This window comes from Nerophis lumbriciformis, linkage group LG21 (assembly GCF_033978685.3).
Source record: "Nerophis lumbriciformis linkage group LG21, RoL_Nlum_v2.1, whole genome shotgun sequence".
In the NCBI taxonomy this organism is placed as follows: Eukaryota; Metazoa; Chordata; class Actinopteri; order Syngnathiformes; family Syngnathidae; genus Nerophis; species Nerophis lumbriciformis.
In genome coordinates this window covers 29,788,350-29,810,342 of record NC_084568.2, presented here as the reverse complement: position 1 = coordinate 29,810,342, position 21,993 = coordinate 29,788,350, and the positions used below count along the sequence as shown (strand labels likewise).

General features: G+C 39.2%; 1 protein-coding gene across 5 annotated transcripts; it reads right to left on the bottom strand.

Moving 5' to 3' along the window:
- Window positions 1-1,536: 1,536 nt before the first annotated feature.
- Window positions 1,537-20,119, bottom strand: snx10a (sorting nexin 10a). Of its 5 annotated transcripts, XM_072915645.1 has the most exons (8): window positions 19,874-20,119; window positions 13,649-13,727; window positions 11,888-11,932; window positions 11,739-11,825; window positions 11,574-11,674; window positions 3,625-3,723; window positions 3,334-3,528; window positions 1,537-2,001 (listed from the first exon to the last, which is right to left on the bottom strand). In XM_072915645.1, the coding sequence occupies exons 3-8, from the start codon at window positions 11,918-11,920 to the stop codon at window positions 1,875-1,877; spliced, it is 642 nt and encodes a 213-aa protein (XP_072771746.1). In that variant the 5' UTR covers window positions 11,921-11,932; window positions 13,649-13,727; window positions 19,874-20,119; the 3' UTR covers window positions 1,537-1,874. The 5 variants fall into 5 exon arrangements, with proteins under 5 accessions (XP_072771746.1, XP_072771747.1, XP_072771748.1 ...); XM_072915646.1 differs by lacking the exon at window positions 13,649-13,727 and having other exon boundaries at window positions 3,597-3,723; window positions 11,888-11,929; XM_072915647.1 differs by lacking the exon at window positions 13,649-13,727 and having other exon boundaries at window positions 1,537-1,998; window positions 3,597-3,723; window positions 11,888-11,929.
- Window positions 20,120-21,993: the final 1,874 nt, after the last annotated feature.

The window sequence follows — 21,993 nt, the reverse complement described above, 5'->3', positions numbered from 1 at the left end:
TGACTGGGCCGGCACGCAGATAGTATGGTGAAAAAGTGGACGCGACGACAGGTTATAGAGGACGCTTATAACGGCAGTGCCATCACGGCATGCCCTCAATATTGTTGTCCGGGTGAAAATCGGAGAATATTTGCCCCGGGAGAGGCACTGAAATCCGGAAGTCTCCCAGAAAAAATCGGGAGGGTCGGCAAGTATGCTGCTGAGCCGCATCAGAGTGGCATGCGGCTCTGGAGCTGCGGGTTGCCGACCACTGCCATAGATGCATTGATGTGTTAGCAGGTTAATCTTGAATTGGGTCCGGGATGCAATAGGGAGCCAGTGGAGTGATATGAGAATAGGTGTGATATGATCACGCTTGCGCACTCTCATCGGGATCCTCGCTGCGCTGTTTTGGATATACTGGAGCTTTTTGATGCTCTTTTTGGGGACCCTGACGAGAAGTGCGTTGCAGTAATCAAGAAGTGTTGTGATGGTTGTCATTTTATGTGTTGACTGTGAAAAGTTCAGCACTGAAGTTGACTAATGTGACAGAAAATGAACAATTAAAACTATCAGATGGGTCCACAGCCTCTGCATGGCGGTGCTTTCACAACTGAGTGGATACCCTAATTGCCTTGAAATACAATTTGGGCTGGGCCTTTTGTTTGCTGCTTTGGAGGTATGAAGTGCTCGAGTGCACACTGGAAATTGAGTTATAAATTACCAAGCTGAAATAGATATGCACGCTGAATGCTCAATATCTAAATGTTAGACCCCCTCCTCCTCCTGTAGCTTTTGGGATACGTCTTGAAAATAAACACTGGCTGTTTTTCATTGGACATTTTGATAAGGTTAAGCCTAACTGCAATGAAACGGAGCCTCCAAGCATAAAGGGAGCGCGGAGAAAGAGAAAAATCATCATTTGTGGAGTGCAAGCATCCCCACTTGTGTGGCTGTAAATGTTTGTGGGCACGGCGCCAGTGTGTTTGTGGCTGACAGCTTCATTATGACTTGTGTGCACATCCAGGGACAGGCTGGCTTCACTGTTGGGACGGCCCGTGTCGGTCCAGCTGCTGGAGGAGGGACGGGGGACAGGTGCTGTCTCCTTTAATGAGCCTTCGCTTATGTCATCAGCTTTCAATTTACAGAGCTGTCCACTACCTCTGCCCCTCATTTCCACATCCTTGTCACACATGCACACACCTTCAGTCATTAATTTGCTGTCCTCTTACCTGGGAAGCTGTCATACGGTGGACCTCGCCTTTCTTTTGTCTGTCCATTATACTGTCCACCCAACAAGAACCTGCCAGAGAATAAGGAGTTTTAAAGTAACACGGCTAATTGATTGTACGCTAACTCAAGTCATAGCGAGGTTTCACCTTGTCCAGCCAAATATTGGTAACCGCTGCGTGTAGAAAGCCCTGTAAGGAACACACGGTCATGAACATTGATTTGGATGGTGCGTTGCCAGAGCTTTACCTGCACCCAGGCTGTGGTGATGTCTCTACTCCCTCTACTGGGCTGTGGAGCGCACGGCTGAAATATCCAGCAGAGCCATTTTCTTCAAAAAAAGAGTTTATTCATCCTTTAACAGATCATAAAAGTGTTCTCCTGATAAATGTTTCTTTAAAAAAAAAATACAATTGAAAACATACCGAACTAACCTCAGCTTCAGTGCAGATAAAAATATAAACAGTTAAGATTATAAACATAGGTTTACTGTACATTTCTTTAAAAAAACATGAATTGTTCTTTTCCAAGTACACATTCGATGAAATAACAGGTATTACTCAAAGAAAGGAAAAAACAATATACAGACATAATTTTTTAAAAGAGCATACAATAAGGAAAATGTTCTGGAGGTTAATAAGGGAATAAATGCAGCGCCTCAGGCGTCACTGAGCTGCTTTATGGGCGACTGAATGACAAGTGCAGGAGCCGGGTGACCCGAGGAAGGGAAGGGGACTTCTGAGACTGGTGCTGTCCACACTTAAGCCCAAGCCCGATGACGAAAAGGAGCTGCTAAAAAAAAGATGGAGAAAAACAATTGATAGAATTATCCCTCTGGGCACGTTCCATTTTCATTATCTTAGCCAAACAGGACTTCAAAGTCCTTAAGTTGATGAAGGGCCTAAAAACATTTGGTTCATATTTTTTACTCTCAAACTTTAGTCTTAAAAATATTTTTTTTTTCTATTTTGTCCTTTTTGGCCAGATAATATCACATGTTTAAATCAGTTCAATAACTAATGTTGTGCAAATGAATACCCATTGACAACTGTGACATCATTTGCTCAAAAGGCCTTCAAACTACGGATGCTGCATCAGGGTTTTATGACGCCGATACAGATCGTCCATTAACTGTACATTTTTCAGTGTATTTATGGTGACAGTTGAACAATACTTAAACTAGATCCTTATTCTCTTATTACAATCAATAGTAGGCAATAACTACCATCTACTACTCATTTAAATATTTGGGGTTTTGCCCTCAGGGTCCTCCTGCATCTGGGGAATTATTACCCAACATTAACAAAAAACAATTGAGAAAATAAAATTAATCAACCTAATCATTTACTGATCCCCTTGGTATCGACACCACTAATTTAAGGAATGATCTGACCTCGTCTTACTATACCGATTGTGATATTGCTGACACACCCACAGTTATGTTATCCTTCCTCTAGACTTGTATTCCTCTACTAGTTAATTTCTTATTAATATCTGCAATGCAGATCTTTTAACACTTTTTAAACTTTAGAGCCCTTTTTTTAAAATTTTTTTTAGCTTAGAACGCCTGCTCCTGGTTTGATCTCGATGTGTAACAGGTTTAGCCTCGTCCTCCAGTGATAATACTTTAATGCAGTTTATTAGCCGTAATGGAGGTAATTAGCATAGGGGAGCAGTTCCACACAGAGTATGAGACACATAATTAGGTGCTAGCCAGTCAGGTTTGGCATTAAAAGGCATTAATCGGCAATGTGATCACATCGTTTTGCACAGAAGTCGGCCAATACTGATCAGTGGCTGATCAATCGGCACATTCAAATAAAAACATGACATATTTTTGTTTAGGGCTAAAGTTGATTGAGAGATTTGAGCAAATAAAAAAAAATATGAATACAAAATGTTTTATGCTCTTTGAAAAATGAAGGACTATCCTGTCTTGTTTGTGGTATTGTCAAATAACTGCTAGTGTATCAAACATCCGAGACAGAATTGGACATTTTAAAATCTATCATGAAAAAATTACCTAAATTGGCGTAACGAAAAATGGAGCAAAAGTTGAAAGGACAAAAAAAGTCAGCCATTGTCCCTTGAGGGTTAAAAAGAAGGAATTCAAGGTTGAGATACCTCTCATAGTCAGAGTCAAATGAGGCCTTGTCCTCCAATCGACTGACGCAGTCGCCGCCGCAGCGCTGAATGGCCTCGGCCACCGTGTACCTGCTCTTGCCAATAGCACACCTTTCCATCTTGGCGACGCTGAGGTCGGACTGGAGGAACAGATGGAGCCGACTGTCGGACAGCAACAACGGTGTGTGAAGAGCACTGGAGAGGAAAACCACATGCAATGAAAGCATCGTCCACCAGGTCGGCCTCCACTACGCCAGACTGACTTTTCCTTCTCCGCCATACAAACCGCACATTTCTAAAAACTCCTGCAGGCCCGTCATCCTCTGGCTGACTTGCTGTGGGTTCCTCAGGTTGAAGAAAGGATTCCAAGGGGGCAACTTGGGCACTTCTCTGTGGGGAGGAAGAAAGGAAAACATCCACTGGTTTATTGTGATAGACAAAGGAATCGTTGTGTTTGAGGTAAACATGTCCTGACTTGACTTTAGCACAAAACAACATGTAGTGAGAGCTCAGTGATCATCTCACTTCCACCACTGGGTTTTGCTGCATCTATGGCTTTGTTGTATTTAGTGCGACATCATTATGATGAGAGGGTAAACACGACCTTGTTAGAACTTTGAACTAAAGCACATAGAACATGTGAACATTTGTAATCAATGACCACGTACTGGTTATCCATTTTCAGACGGATGTCAAAATGTGAACAACATGACGAAGGGGACTGTTTCAATAGCATTGTAATTAGAGATGTCCGATAATGGCTTTTTTGCCGATATCCGATATTGTCCAACTCTTAATTACCGATTCCGATATCAACCGATACCGATATATACAGTCGTGGAATTAACACATTATTATGCCTAATTTTGTTGTGATGCCCCGCTGGATGCATTAAACAATGTAACTTTACCATTAATTGATTAACGTGGACCCCGACTTAAACAAGTTGAAAAACGTATTCGGGTGTTACCATTTAGTGGTCAATTGTACGCAATATGTACTGTACTGTGCAATCTACTAATACAAGTTTCAATCAATCAATCAAAAACAAGGTTTTCCAAAATAAGAGAACAACTTCAACTCCAGTTATGGAAAAAAGTGCCCAACATGGCACTGCCATATTTATTATTGAAGTCACAAAGTGCTTTTTTTTTTTTTAACATGCCTCAAAACAGCAGCTTGGAATTTGGGACCTGCTCTCCCTGAGATAACCCTAATACCCACTACAACTATGGGAAATACTTATAAATAAATGATAAATGGGTTGTACTTGTATAGCGCTTTTCTACCTTCAAGGTACTCAAAGCGCTTTGACACTACTTCCACATTCACCCATTCACACACACATTCACACACTGATGGAGGGAGCTGCCATGTATACTTTATTTTTTTTAAACATACCTCAAAACAACAGCTACAAAAACAATGAAGGCACACAGCTTCAGTACAGAGTATACTAGAGCATACTTGCCAACCTTGAGACCTTCGAATTCGGGAGATGGGGGGGGGGGGGGGCAGCGGGGGGTTGAGGTGGGCACGGTTTGGTAGTAGCGGGGGTGTATATTCTAGCGTCCCGGAAGAGTTAGTGCTGCAAGGGGTTCTTGGTATTTGTTCTGTTGTGTTTATGTTGTGTTACGGTGCGGATGTTCTCACAAAATGTGTTTGTCATTTTTTTTTGGTGTGGGTTCACAGTGTGGCGCATATTTGTAACAGTGTTAAAGTTGTTTATACGGCCACCCTCAGTGTGACCTGTATGGCTGTTGATCAAGTATGCCTTGCATTCACTTATGTGTGTGTGTAAAAGCCGCATATATTATGTGACTGGGCCGGCACGCTGTTTGTATGGAGGAAAAGCGGACGTGACGACAGGTTGTAGAGGACGCTAAAGGCAGAGCCTTTAAGGCACGCCCCCAATATTGTTGTCCGGGTGGAAATCGGGAGAAATTCGGGAGAATGGTAGCCCCAGGAGATTTTCGGGAGGGGCACTGAAATTCGGGAGTCTCCTGGGAAAATCGAGAGGGTTGTCACACCCTACGTCCGTGTTTTACCGGATATGTACCGCTCCGTAAAGCGGCGTTTTAAAAAATCATTAAATTTTACTTTTTGAAACAGATACCGATAATTTCCGATATTACATTTTAAAGCATTTATCGGCTCTAATTGTAATTAAACCTGTTCATTTATTGGTCCATTAATGGATCACACACACCTTTGTAGAAAACAAACATATGCGTTCAAAGGTTTAGAGAAGGTCAAATTAATAGGTAACATAAATTCCAGAATACAAGCCGGTACTTTTTCCCCTACGCTTTGAAACCTGTGGCTTATAAAACGGTGTGGCTTATTTATGGATTTTTCTTCGCTGTATAGTTTTCATTAAACACATGCAAAGACGCTGAAATAGAGTTATTGTTTGTGCTGTGGTGACATCTTTTGGACAAGTTTGCTCACAGCATGCGCTGCTAGGTGAATGCCTTCAGTGTTTCCTGCGGTTTAAAGCTTTGAATCAGAGGTACAAGTGCCTTTCCGTCTTCTAGTTGTCCATAGCGTTTCTACTCGTATGGATTCTTTATTCATCACTCCAAGCAGCGTTTAAAAGTTTTACAATATAACTAAAACAATTCTTACTTACTAAACCGTCCCACGTAGGATGTATGTAGGAGTGTTTTTATGCATATTTGTACATTCTATTGTAATGTAATCAAGCTAGCGTTGTTACCTCCAGGCAACTTCAACCCTAAACTAACACCCTCCCTTCCACATCCTACCTCCCCGGATTGTAAATAGTCAAATGTAAATAATCAAATGTAGATACTTATTCTTATGCATTCTGATCTCTCTCTCTATGTCCACTACTTTCTGTACATATCCTACCAAGTCAGTCCTACACTGTTCCAATGTCCATTTCTCTGATGATGCAATTGTTGATGACTTAAGTGTTGATATCAACCAAACCTAACCCCCCCTCCACATCCCACACCCCGGATTGTAAATAATGTAAATAATTTAATGTATATACTCTGATGATTATCTTGTGTGATGACTGTATTATGATGATAGTATATATCTGTATCATGAATCAATTTAAGTGGACCCCGACTTAAACAAGTTGAAAAACTTATTCGGGTGTTACCATTTAGTGGTCAATTGTACGGAATATGTACTGCACTGTACAATCTACTAATAAAGGTTTCAATCAATCAATCAAGCATTAGCTAGTATGCTAACACGTTTACAAATGCCCATGTTCGGATTATGGCATTCTTTTTGTATTGTTTCAGTTTAACAAAATTCCCCAGTTAATTCACCAAAACGTCACGGTGGAGTTATTGAGTCTGTTTAGCTGAGTGGAAAGCTAGCTTTTGCAGTTATTGGGTCCATGACCCTGACGTCTGTTTTGTTTGATCAACCATTTTACTACCGTGTTACAGGCACCGTTTGGAAACAGTTAATGTAAATACAAATTTACTGAATATTTTTGAGTAAATAATTCATTTCACAACGTATATATCTGCGACTTATAGTCCAGTGCGACTAATACAGGTATATGGAAAATGTGTGTGTATATATATTTTTTTTTTTTAATTTATTTAGTGGGTGCGGCTTATATTCCGGTGCCCTCTAGTCCGGAAAATATGGTACGAGACCTAACCCGATCATGGCATGGCACACATGGGAGACAAAACTACATTTCCATATTCCTTGTTACACACATGCAGGAGTTGCTTGAATTGGTGAAATTCAAACCTGCGCAATTAATTTATAAAGCAAGAAATAATCTGCTGCCGCCAGATATCCAAAAAATGTTCAAAGACAGATGGAAAAGATCATTTGAGGGGTAAACTAAATTTGAAACAGTTAACTCTTAAAAAGGTACAGTGTATGTGCGCATTAGTTCGTGGGGTGGAAACAACTGCATGAAGGAATTAAAAAGCAAAAACATAATTTAGTTGAAAAAGAAAGAAATATTCTTGATAGGTACAACAAAGAGAAGCACACAAAATATCTTAGGGGAAAAATTAATTCATATAAACTACCTTTGATGAAATTAGTTTATTTTTTTTTAGTATTTATGGATGTGATTATATATGTATTCTGTAATTATATACTAAATACTAATATATACTGAATGCATTCTGTTGATAAAGAATCACATTATATTTGTGTGATAGGAGTGATACGCTTTTGCTTCTTCCTGCTCCTTTGCGGACACATCACATTTTCTTTTTATTTAACTTGTTAAATTGTATACATGTGAGAGTATTTTGGTTGCTGCAATCGAAATAAAGTTAAAAACATTTTTTTTAATGTCAATTCCAGGGGGGGTACGTGTCTTGACAGAACACTGGCTTGAATTTTAAGGCCGGCTGCAACGAATGAGTCTATCCACAGTGTGAAGCCGCTTCTAAGATATTAATTCCTACCCCATGGCGGAAAATGTAACTTGGGGCAGCTGATGAAGTATTCACCTCAGAATCCTGTGTCAAAGTCAAAGTCAAAGTGCCACACACATGCTAGGTGTGGCGAGATTGTTCTCTGCAATTGACCCATCACCCTTGATCACCCCCTGGGAGGTGAGGGGAGCAGTGAGCAGCAGTGGTGCCCGCGCCCGGGAATCATTTTTATGGTGATTTAACCCCCAATTCCAATCCTTGGTGCTGAGTGCCAAGCAGGGAGGTAATGGGTCCCATTTTTATAGTCTTTGGTATGACTGGGTCGGGGTTTGAACTCACAACCTACCAATCTCAGGGCGGACACTCTAACCACTAGGCCACTGAGTAGGTCAACCACGCGATTAAATGTTGTAACTTCCAGACGCAGCTCCAGTGACCATAGTCAACCTCGTGTCATTGGAAATGTAAACATTGGATATATTGACACTGAGCTCCACAGGAGATGCTCACAGATTGCCATAATATTTCAAACTATTGGCCTTCCAAAGTGCACGGGCCGCAATGACGCTAAACCATAAAGTTAAGTAAAAGGGCCACAAATTATGGAAAAGGCACCCAGACCGCAAGGTTTTTCTGCCCCTGATTTTAACAATACTAATGCAATCCACTTTATTTAAAGTTAAAGTGCCAATGATTGTCACACACACACTAGGTGCGGTGAAATTATCCTCTGCATTTGACCCATCCCCACAGAGGAGCAGTGAGCAGCAGCGGTAGCTGCGCCCAGGAATCATTTGGTGATTTAACCCCCAATTCCAACCCTTGATGCTGAGTGCCAAGCAGAGAGGCAACGGGTCCCATTTTGATAGTCTTTGGTCTGACTCGGCTTGGGTTTGAACTCACGACCTACCAATCTCAGAGAGGACACTAACCACAAGGCCACTGAGCAGGTATATATAGCACATTTAAAAAAAACAATAGACATTCCACAAAGTGCTGCACAGAAGTTGAGACCTACATACTAGGAGAGTCAATAACATAAAACATTTACCTATAAAAAAATAATAGCATAAAATACATCAGATAAAATAAAATAGACTAAAATCACACAACTCTCATGCTGGTTTAAACGCCAAAGAGTAAAAATATGTTTCAAAGATTTAAAGAGGGAGCCGTCCGAATAGCAAGAGGGATATTGTTCCAAAGTTTTGGAGCCACAGCATAAAATGCACGATCACCTCTGGATTTTAAACAGGTTTTTGGGACAACAAGATGAAACTGGTCAGCTAACCTCAGAGACCTTGTGGGGGTGTACATTTTTAGAAGGTCTGACATATTGTGGCGCTAATCCGTTAAGAGATTTAAAAACAAACAATATTTTAAAATGAATTCTAAAATGAACCGGGAGCCAGTGAATGGACGCTAAAACGGGGGTAAAGTGTTCATGTTTTTTAGTGCCAGTTTGAAGGTGAGCAGCAGCATTTTGGACTAACTGCAATCGAGCGATTGAGGCCTGATTCATTCCAACGTAAAGGGAGTTGCAGTAGTCCAAACGTGAGGAAATAAAAGCATGGATTACCCGCTCAAAGTCAAAAAAGATTTTGTGATGATAAAAAATATCGATGTAATCCTAGTAGTATCGACTAGATACGGTCTTGTACTTGGTAGCATTACAGTGGATATCAGGTGTAGATCCACCCATGGCATTTGTTTACATTCAGGAACGCTGGCTTTTGTAAGCGGTGACGCCGCTGAGCTATTGTATCCTCCTACGGTGTGTAGTGAAGCATGTTTAGCTATTCCTCGTCCTGCAGTGATAATGATACTTGTAAGAAACGTACTTTATTTGTTGCCATGGAGGTGATGATTAGTGATTTAGAAGTACCGGTAGCTAAAACACTGCCGACTGCAGATGGATGCGTCCGTTCTCCCTTTTCTGTCTACACACTGTGTCTACTTGTAAGTACTCCGTAATTGTGCGTTGCCGAACATGCTCTTCTGCTCGTAAAACCAGTAATGTCATGTGACGGTGCTTTTCAAACAGACTATAGTACCGTTTTTAATTCATTAGTACCGCGATACTATACTAGTACCGCTATACCGTACAAACCTATTTCCTATGGGCATTTATTTTGTTTCCAATTATCACAACCAATGTTCCCTCTAATTTTTCATATGTGTGAGCAAACGCCAAAACTCCCTGAGCATTCAGTGGAGCCCATGTGAGCAACATCAGACGTGCACACTGTGGCTACACCAGCAGCACATCTGTCCCAAACATGACTAAATAACAAGTTAAATCTCCATCCATCCATCCATTTTCTACCGTTTGTCTCTTTCGGGGTCGCGGGGGGTGCTGGAGCCTCTCTCAGCGGAAGGCGGGGTACACCCCGGACAAGTCCCCACCTTATCGCAGGGCCAACACAGATAGACAGACAACATTCTCTTATTATTATAATCAAATGACAGCAGTCATTTCCATGAGATTATTTTCTAATATAAGTGTTTAGGCCCACTTACAATGACAATAACAAAAAATATTGTTTTTCATGAACTGTGTACTTGTATTGTTTGTCTGGGTGGAGGTCCTGCTTTGGAAATAATTTGTACCCCTTTCAGACATTGCATTTAGTTCCCATTAAAACATTCACATGTTGCACAATGAGATGTAAGCAGGGGATCATGTGTACATTCCCGCAACTTCCTGTTTGTAAAAAAATATATTTTTATTAGTATTTATTTAATATACTAACAGCATTTCATGATTAATATTTATAAATTAAGATTCCTAATAAATAACACTAGAATAAGCACACATTTGATTTGTAAATCATAGTGTAACGACCTGGTATTACACTTTATGTGTGGTGTTGGAGTTGTCAGACTTTTTGTGTGGCTGTAAACGCATCACTGGCTAAGTGCCATATGTGCATGTGTTGGCGCAAGTGAGAAAGAGCGAGCGGCTGCTGTTGCTATAACAAAGTTGCTTTTGGTCTGGTTTGTACTGCAGAAAATGACCAGTTTTGCTAGATATCATTTTTTTTACTAATGTTTTGGTGATGTGTTTATGGCCGACAATAAAGAGTTTTGCTCAGTAAAGTGATGGATGGAATTCATGTCCTCAAAGCGTCTCGACCGATGTTACAATATTTGAACAATGATGACGAAAACTGTTTTCTCTGTCGTGTCCGTGTGTCGAAAATTGTTATGCGCTTATTGTTTTATTTGATTTTGTGCGTGGCATAGATTTGCCGTGCGCAGAGGACACTTGAGCAGTGCGCAATTGCACAGGTGCGCACCATAGAGGGAACTTTGATCACAACGTGGTCGTCATCCTTGGATAGATTGTGTACTTTATACAAAGTTAAAGTTAAAGTCCCAATGATTGTCACACAACACTAGGTGTGGTGAAATTTGTCCTCTGCATTTGACCCATCCCCTTGTTCACCCCCTGGGAGGTGAGGGGAGCAGTGGGCAGCAGCGATGCCGCGCCCGGGAATCATTTTTGGTGATTTAACCCCCAATTCCAACCCTAGATACTGAGTGCCAAGCAGGGAGGTAATGGGTCCCATTTTTATAGTCTTTGGTATGACTCGGCCGGGGTTTGAACTCACAACCTACCGATCTCAGGGCGGACACTCTAACCACTAGGCCACTGAGTAGGTGATGACGTCAGCAACTCCTTGTTGGTACAGATAAATATTAGGTTCTCAATAGTAGTAGTATTTTCATATAAAAGTGAGGACATGATATTTAATATCTAAATATTTCAGAAGCAGTGTGTTAGGTCTCCACTGCACGGAGCAGAGTAACATTTTTCTCACTGCCAACAAAGTGGGAACTTACATGATGATGGCGTTTTGTTCCAGACAATGTCGCAGCCACACAAACTCGCTGTAACGCCGCCGCACACGTGAAGTCTTCTTGCGAAAACACATGCTATTCGTCTAAAGATAGATCAACAGGATTAGGATAGACACTTGAGGACACGCCAAACTTAGCCGTACTCACGTTTAAAATGATTTCATAGTCCACATGGGCGTGCCAGCCGTCCTTTTTCTGGCGCTTTGGGTTTTGGACGCAGATACTGATGAACTCCTGCAAAAGAGAAGAAATAACTAACAGCTCCGATTGGATATGAGGAAGAAAAAAATACTTACAGTTTTGGCAAGATTTTCTAACATACTGTCCATATTCGAAACCTGCACAACGAGAACACATTTACGAGATTAACATAATGGCACAATTATTTGCTGTGTAAGGGTCCGTGTTACGCAGCTTAAGGACTCAGGAAGTGCAATGTTGGAGCTCATGGAAGCATAAAGGCAAATAAAACACAGCAAAACAGGATTAGAAACAATAAAGCCTCTTTTGCACACATTAAGCACTCACGCAGGCCACCAGCAGCACTATTACAGTGCAAGGCAAAATACAACTACACAGGTCCGATCACGTCGACAGTTATATTTCCATGTGACTTGATGTTTTTTTGACATGAAAATCCAAGAACTGAGTCAAAGCCGCGTAAATTGAGGATATAAATCTATGACTAACGTCAGCGTCAAATTGCACTCTGCTTAAAGTCACATGCACTCATAAGGTCGCACACAAACCCATTGGCTACAGCCTATTATTATTATTATGTCATATGATGTATTCATATCAATCCATCAATCCATTTTCTACCGCTTGTCCTTATCCGGGTCACGGGGGGTGCTGGAGCCCATCTCAGCTGCATTCGGGCTGAAGGTGGGGTATACCCTATATGTACAAATAGCGCTGCTCGGTTGTTTTCTTTTAAACAATACATTCAACAAAACCTAACCTGTATGATTTCACTTTAAGCAGCATTAAACAAAGCATCAAGCTACAGATGATTCAGTTAAAAAAAAAGTTTTTTTCCCCCCAATCTGTCCTGTGCAGCCACACAGACAAATCATATTGTTGATGTAGATGATCTATATCTGCTGTACAGATGTACTTTAGAAAAGAGTAGTGTTGGATACTTCTCTTGTTGCCTTATTTGTAGTTGACTTGATTAAATGTTTGGGTAGAATTGTATTTAACAAAAGCAGTTTCCTTTTATGAAATATAGGCATTTATCAGAGTTGTTTATGTATTTTACGGAGAAATGTAGTCAATCATAAAACTGGCACCCAGTGTTATTAAAAAGTATTGATTTTGGATGCAAAATCGATTCTGAATCGAATCGTTACCCCCAAGAATCAAACCAAATCATGCGGTGCCCTATTATGTATATCACATTGTTTCAGGACAGTATGACAAGTTTCACACATTTGCCAAGATAAAGTGTGGAGTAGGGATGTCCCGATCCGATATTTGGATCGGATCGGCCGCCGATATTTGCCAAAAAATGCGTATCGGCAAGGCATGGGAAAATGCCGATCCAGATCCAGTTTTAAAAAAACTCCGGTCCGTGTTTTCCAACGCACCGATTTAAATAATACATTCCACTTTCCTGCTGCTCCATAATTTCCGTTCCGCATTTTCCAGCACACCTTCAACACATCCACAGGTCTGTGGAATCTCACGCAGTTGCTTTTAGCTGCTGGCATTACACGACAGGCTCTTCTCACGCTTTCCTGTGTCTCCCTCTCACAGACAGCGAGCGCACCTTCTTACACACGTCACATACTGTCACGTCATACGTCACATACTGTCACGTCATACGTCACATACGTATACGTCCTCCCCGAGCAGAGAGGTAGCAGCATGGCTAACGTTAGCTGTGATGCTAGCGCAGCCGCTAAGGTGCGCGCCTGCTCAAACGTCCTCTGCGCACGGCAAATCTATGCCACGCACAAAATCAAATAAAAAAATAAGCGCATAACAATTTTCGACACACGGACACGACAGAGAAAACCGTTTTCGTCATCATTGTTCAAATATTGTAATATCTGTCGAGACGCTTATCTCCGTTCGGTGCCACACGTCCACACCATCAAAATGCTGAGGCAAAAATTTCCAGATCAACACCGTCTGAAAAAATTAGTGATCTATTTAGTTGTGATTTCCTTCTCTGCATGAAAGTTTAAAAGTAGCATATATTAATGCAGTATGAAGAAGAATGTTTTAATGTAGACATGCAAGCCTTGAAACAAAATTTTGAAAATCAAGACTACATTTCTTGCAAATGGGTGCATTTCTACCCTATATTTTAACTTTAGATTTATTCTCATATCAAACTCTTTTGGCTGTCTTTTTGACACTTACATCCGGCGCCCCCCTCCACACCCTGGATTATAAATAATGTAAATAATTCAATGTGATTATCTTGTGTGATGACTGTATTATGATGATAGTATATATCTGATAGTATATATCTGTATCATGAATCAATTTAAGTGGACCCCGACTTAAACAAGTTGAAAAACTTATTGGGGTGTTACCATTTAGTGGTCAATTGTACGGAATATGTACTTCACTGTGCAACCTACTAATAAACGTCTCTATCAATCAATCAAAACACATAGAATCATCATACTGCTGTGATTATATGCATCAAGTGTTCATTCAAGGCTAAGGCAAAATATCGAGATATATATTGTGTATCGCAATATGGCCTTAAAATATCTCAATATTAAAAAAAGGCCATATCGCCCAGCCCTAGTTCAATGATACCATTTCTGTTTGTCATGTATAATTTTGTCTATTTTGTGTTTATCCTTGAATAAACAGGTCAGTTTCTTGTTACCAACCATTGTGTATTATTCAAACTCCCCTAATTCAGCTGGCTAGTTGTTATCAAGAGTACTAAAACCCTTTTCAACATCATTCTGACAACTAAGTAGGCTAAATAACTTTAAACTTTAATACATGCTCGGATAGGCCAGTATCGGTCAGTATCGGTATCAGATCGGAAGTGCAAAAACAATATCGGTATCGGATCGGAAGTGCAAAAACCTGGATCGGGACATCCCTAGTGTGGAGTGTACTTATATTTCTTTAAAGGCAGTCCAATAGGGTGGAAATTGAAATAAACATATTGACTCTATTGAACATACATACAATACAAGGGTTGTCAATTGTCATTGAGGGCCACATCACAGTTATGGCTGCCCTGAGAGGGCCCCTTGTAACTTGGAATAATAAGAATACAAATGATATTACGTATTTGCATCAGCATTTCAATATTATATTTATTTATCTACACTAACAAAGCTGTATATTTTAGGGTAAAACTGGCAGGTCCGTCGGCAGAATTGTAATGCACATCACTGCAAGTAAAAAAAATGGTACCACAGTTAAAAAAAAATAAGTTGCCAATGATTTACTGTAAAATCTACATTTGCTTTTACTGTGTACAATTTTTACAATAACTTGCTTTGAAATCATAAGTCAAGCAGATGTTTAAGTAATATTTTTATTTCAACAAACATTTTGAAGTTTGAAATGTATGATAACAAAAATATTTGTTGCATTATTAGATACTAGTTTAAAATATATGCAATTGCATGCAGTTCATGTTAGGGCTGGCGGTGGTTTGGCTTCAAGCGGGAATATGTTGAACAATTATGCGGCAAAAGCGTTGCTACAAAAAGTAGCACCACTGCTAATTTGTAGCATCATTTTAAAAGTCACCCGCTAGAGAATGAAGAGTGCTTGAAACTGCATGTCAACATCTCCGTTCGGTGCCACACCCACAAAATGCCCAAGCAACAATTTCCAGATCAACCCCGAATGAAAAAAAATCGTTGTTTACCATGAATTGATTTACGTGGACCCCAACTTAAGTTGAAAAACGTATTCGAGTGTTACCATTTAGTGGTCAATTGTACGGAATATGTACTGTACTGTGAAATCTACTAATAAAAGTTTCAATCAATCAATCAGTCCGCAGGAACCTACCACACAACGAAGGACATATGCTATTTGATTTCCTATTATGCAGCTCATTTTTATTTGACAGTTTTTGAAATATCTTGTGTGACATCATGCACAAAAGTGCACTTTATTTGTTTTTAACTATTGTAGTGGCGTTCTGTACAAAAAGCGCACTTTAAATTTAGTGTTGTTTTGATAAGTCATCTTCGCGACATCATGCACAAAAATGCACTAATAGCTTGTTTTAAAATCTCTGACAATCTTGCACTTTCTGTTTTGGAAATGACATGAATGTTTGTGCCACTGCTTAATAACTGTTTAATAAATACAGTTTTGATCAATTGACTTAGTGGTGATTTCTATCTCTGCATGAAAGTTTAAAATGAGCATATATTAATGCAGTATGAACAAGAATGTTTTAATGTAGACACAGAATCATCATACTGCTGTGATTATATTCATCAAGTGTTCATTCAAGGGTAAGGCAAAATATCGCGATATATATCGTGTATCGTGACATGGCCCAAAAACATCGAGATATTAATAAAAGGCCATGTCGCCCAGCCCTAGTTCATGTCTTTTTTCTGTCAAAATGAATACATTTAGTCAGAAATAATAAAGTACTTTGATGCATATTTCCAGCCTTTTCGTGGGCCATGTCAAATGATGTGGCGGGGTAGATATGGCACCCGGACCTTGAGTTTGACACATGTGCTTTACACACTTATACAGTTGATAAACATACACGTATGTAAACAGAACATATTCATTGGAGATGATAATTCAGTAGAAGCATTTACGACCCATCTTAAAACTAATCTATACACAAATATACAGTATATACACGTATGTAAACAGAAAATATTAAGAGATGCTACCTCAGTAGATCTGTTTAAGTCCCATCTTAAAACTCATTTGTACACAAACATAAAGTATATACACATACACGTATGTAAACAGAACATATTCATTGGAGATGATAATTCAGTAGAAGCATTTACGACCCATCTTAAAACTAATCTATACACAAACATACAGTATATACACGTATGTAAACAGAAAATATTAAAAGAGATGCTACCTCAGTAGATCTGTTTAAGTCCCATCTTAAAACTCATTTGTACACAAACATAAAGTATATACACATACACGTATGTAAACAGAACATATTAGAACATATTAGTTAGAGATGCTAACTCAGTAGAAGCATTTAAGACCCATCTTAAAACTAATTTATACACAAACACTGTATATACACATTAGAGATGCGCGGATAGGCAATTATTTCATCCGCAACCGCATCACAAAAGTCGTCATCCATCCGCCATCCACCCGAACCAACATTTTATCAAAACCACACCCACCCGCCATCCGCCCGTTGTTATATATCTAATATAGACGATGCAAGGCATTAGTGAGGTTAGAAAGCTTTTGCCTGTTAAAGAAAGGAGACTGATCAAATGCAGCAGAGACATTCAATGCGTGCCACGCATTAATATCTCTTGGCTACGCATTAGTGGCTAAGAGATATTAATGCGTGATAATATTCTTTATCATTATTATAATATTATTGTCATTTCCATTAAGAAAGTGTTGACTATTGTTGCCAATGCCCTCAGATCAGGAGTGCGTTCCTCACACTTTGTGTGCGCAGTTGCAGCAAGCAGAACGAGGCTTTTAAGAAGTTAAAAAAATGTTTTAGAAAGACTAGGCCTATATTTTCGTTAGGTAAAAAAAATGTTCTGAATTTATTTCAATGAATATTAACTTGTTAACGTTATAATGCTCAAATAGGGACGAGGGCGGGGTGCACAGTGAAGCAGTGAACAATTTCGCGACAAAGATGAACCTTTATTGATTGATCTGCAGCCATGACAAAATATCAGACAATCTCCATTGTCAACGACAGGCAGGAAAATAAAGATAAACACATAGCCTATGTTGTAGGTATAGGCATAGGCTCATGCGTTTTTAAGTTGAAATAAAAAAATAAATAAAAAATGTGCCTCATAAGCCTTAAGCTGTCAATCACGCGCACAAACTTAAATTATACAATAACATATGTATGTCATCTCTATTTAAACAAAAATAAATTAAATAAATAATAATAATAAATTACCTGCAACTTATTGGCCAAGGCAAATAGCTGAAGGGGGGAAATCCAACCCATCAGACTGCACTTTATCATCAAACTTGAATTATAATGAAAATAGACGGTCGCGACAAACAAAGCAGGCTAAATAGCCTTACATTGTCGCCAATCAGAGATGCGCTTCACTTGAAAGCGAGGCCAAATAATTATTCACACATAGTAGTATATCTCGAATAGAAAAAAACCACAATAAACAACGCAATTGCCTTAATTCCTTTGCATTGTAGTGCGCCCAAACAACACGTAACCATCAAAATTATTTAGCTGACCGAACTCAATATAGGTTAGACATGGGCTTATTTGGTATAGCCTAGGTAACGTAGACTAATTCGTTCAACATATCCAACCGTATGTCTACTTACTTTTTTTTTGTTAGCACTATGCAGGAATAAAATGGCATCTACAGTACCAGGATTCATGCGAGAGCGCCTGGCCTCTAAAATGCGCCCTGCTGCGCTGAAGGAGCGCTCACTTGCGCCACTTGTTGCTGGGACGCGGTGCCATCTTTTTCTTTTTTTCTTCTTCTTCTGTTGTGTTGTGTTGTGCTGCAGTGCCTGATGAATAATTGACTGTTTCAAAGAGTGCTGCTCGTTTTTCGTATGTGGGTAACAACATTTAACTATGTATATATATTTCCGAATTGGTTCAACTGCCAACCGCCCGCATCTATTTAAAATCTATTTTTACCCGCCCGACTCTGCGGTTGTGTCCGCAAACCGCGCATCTCTAATACACATACACGTTTGTAAACAGAACATATTAGAACATATTAGTTAGAGATGCTAACTCAGTAGAAGCATTTAAGACCCATCTTAAAACTAATTTATACACAAACATACAGTATATACACATACACGTGTGTAAACAGAACATATTAGAACATATTAGTTAGAGATGCTACCTCAGTAGAAGAATTTAAATCCCATTTTAAAACTAATATATACACAAATATACTGTATATACACATACACGTATGTACACAGAACATATTAGAGATGCTAACTCAGAAGCATTTAAGTCCCATCTTAAAACTAATTTATACACATACAGTATATACACATACATGTATGTAAACAGAACATATTAGAACATATTTAGAGATGCTAACTCAGCAGAAGCATTTAAGACCCATCTTAAAACTAATTTATACACAAACATACTGTATATACACGTATGTAAACAGAAAATATTAGTTAGAGATGCTAACTCAGTAGAAGCATTTAAGTCCCATCTTAAATAAATAATGATAAATGATAAATGGGTTGTACTTGTATAGCGCTTTTCTACCTTCAAGGTACTCAAAGCGCTTTGACACTACTTCCACATTTACCCATTCACACACACATTCACACACTGATGGAGGGAGCTGCCATGCAAGGCGCTACCAGCACCCATCAGGAGCAAGGGTGAAGTGTCTTGCTCAGGACACAACGTACATGACGAGGTTGGTACTAGGTGGGGATTGAACCAGGGACCCTCGGGTCGCGCACGGCCACTCTTCCACTGCGCCACGCCGTCCCTTAAAACTAATGTATACACAAACATACAGTATATACACGTATGTAAACAGTACATATTAGTGATGCGCGGACGGATATTGACCTGAGCAGATCTCTACACTGAATTATGGATTCTCAAATCAAAAGATATTTTTAATACTTTAGTGATTGTGGATAATGTATATCATTATCAAAAAAAACGGTGTAACTAACTAAATCACAGGTATTGTCAAAATGATACGCAATTGGTGGGAACTACTTTTTCTTCCGCCTTGGTAAGTAGGTAAAACAGCTGGTAATTGACAAGGAGTCACTCGGTAATATAAATTGTAAATATTGTAAAACACCAAGTGTATGGATCATTTTATTGCAGGACATTTTTGAAACGCTACATAGAGAATTAAACATAAATTAGATTAAGAATACCATCATTAATAATTTGTTTGTTATCATGATGCACTACTTTTTCAAATTTGACCAGACACATTAGGTGTATATGCACACAGCATCGGATGATGATCGGACAGAAAATCAGTGTAATCGCTTAAACAGACTTTATTGAAATAGACAAAGTCAATGGTAAAAAAAACACTATATTAATTTAATACACAGTCGTCAACACATAAGAATATGAGATTATTCACTCCTACCTTCAGCTTCTTCAACCTCAATGTTCGTGTTACAGTCTCTGTTCGTGGCTCTCAAACACCTTGCTCAATCAAGCCTTTGCCCCTAATGCACTATATTAAAAATAAGAAACGCGGGCTAACAATAATTTAAAAAATAACAAAGTAGTAATGACGACTACTACTACTACTACAACAACCGTAGTGTTGTTGGCGACAAACAAAAATGGCGGACGGTGCTGCACACTAACTCACACCTGCGAGCCGATTGAGAAGGAGGGGCGAGTTTAAATGATAACACCTGGTCATCCCAGAGGGGCGGGGACTGCCTGTTCCTCGTATAAACATAGTAAAAGACCGCACATTACCCAGTAGGTGCAAATATGACTAAATTCAACGAACTTCTTCTGAGCACTGTAAATCTATTCTGGAAAAAAAATAAAAAATAAATAGAATAAAATCTAAGAAAACATTCTGAACTTTGCACTAAATAGAACAGTGTTATCCAAAGTGGTATTTTTTTTTATTCGCTCACAGTAGATTCTAAAAATAGGTTGTAGTAAATATACTTACATAATAAATATATATGTAAATATATATCATAGTGAATTCAATTGTGACAAAATAAACAATTACTGAGCCATTCATGGTTTTACTTCATTCTACAAAGTATTAATAAAATGAATTTTTTTTAAATGATTTTAATATTTGTTAGTAATTTATCAAACTTTCATTCTGACGACTGAGCTGCCAGCTGTATATTGTAACATCTACAGATTTATTTATTTTAACAATGTACAATAACAAAAGTGTGTGTTTTTAAATACAGAAATCAAGCATTGAAGGTTTTTTTAAGAAACTAAAAAAAAAATTGTCTGATTTACATGTACAACATACATGATTATGGTCTCGCAGCTTCATTTATAATATGACTGGAAAGGTCTACAAAATGTCATAAATCAGTGATTCTCAAACACTAGTGGTACGCCAAGGACTCGCTTAATTAAATATTCAAACACAGTGTTACTGTTCAAACTGTTTGTAATGTTACTGTGGCCAAAAATATTACAAAACCCAAAACCGGTGAAGTTGGCACGTTGTGTGAATCGTAAATAAATACAAAATACAATGATCTGCAAATCCTTTTCAACTTATATTCAATGGAATAGACTGCAAAGTCAAGATTTTTAATGTTGGAACTGAGAAACTTTTGTTTTTTTTGCAAGTAATCATTAACTTAGAATTTACTGCAAAAACTCATTGCAAAAAGGTTGACACAGGGGCATTTTTACCACTGTGTTACATGGCCTTTCCTTTTAACAACACTCAGTAAACGTTTGGGAACTGAGGTAACCAATTTTTGAAGCTTTTCAGGTGGAATTATTTCCCATTCTTGCTTGATGTACAGCTTAAGTTGTTCAACAGTCCGGGGTCTCCGTTGTCGTATTTGATGCTTCATAATGCGCCACACATTTTCAATGGGAGACAGGTCTGGACTACAGGCAGGCCAGTCTAGTACCCGTACTCTTTTACTACGAAACCACAATGTTGTAACACGTGCAAAATGTGGCTTGGCCTTGTTTTGCTGAAATAAGCAGGGGCGTCCATGATAACATTGCTTAGATCGCAATATATGTTGCTCCAAAACCTGTATGTAACTTTCAGAATTAATGGTGCCTTCACAGATGTGTAAGTTACCCATGCCTTGGGCATTAATACACCCCCACACCATCACAGATGCTGGCTTTTGAACTTTGCGCCTATAACAGTCTGGATGGTTCTTTTCCTCTTCGGTCCGGAGGACACGACGTCTACAGTTTCCAAAAACAATTTGAAATGTGGACTCGTCAGACCACAGGACACTTTTCCACTTTGCATCAGTCCATCTTAGATGAGCTCGGGCTCAGCGAAGCCGGCGGCGTTTCTGGGTGTTGTTGATAAATGGCATTGGCTTTGCATAGTAGTTTTAACTTGCACTTACAGATGTAGCGACCAACTGTAGTTACTGACAGTGGTTTTCTGAAGTGTTCCTGAGCCCATGTGGTGATATCCTTTACACACTGATGTCCGTTTTTGAGGGACCGAAAGTCACGGCTTAGCTGCTTACATGCAGGGATTTCTCCAGATTCTCTGAACCTTTTGAT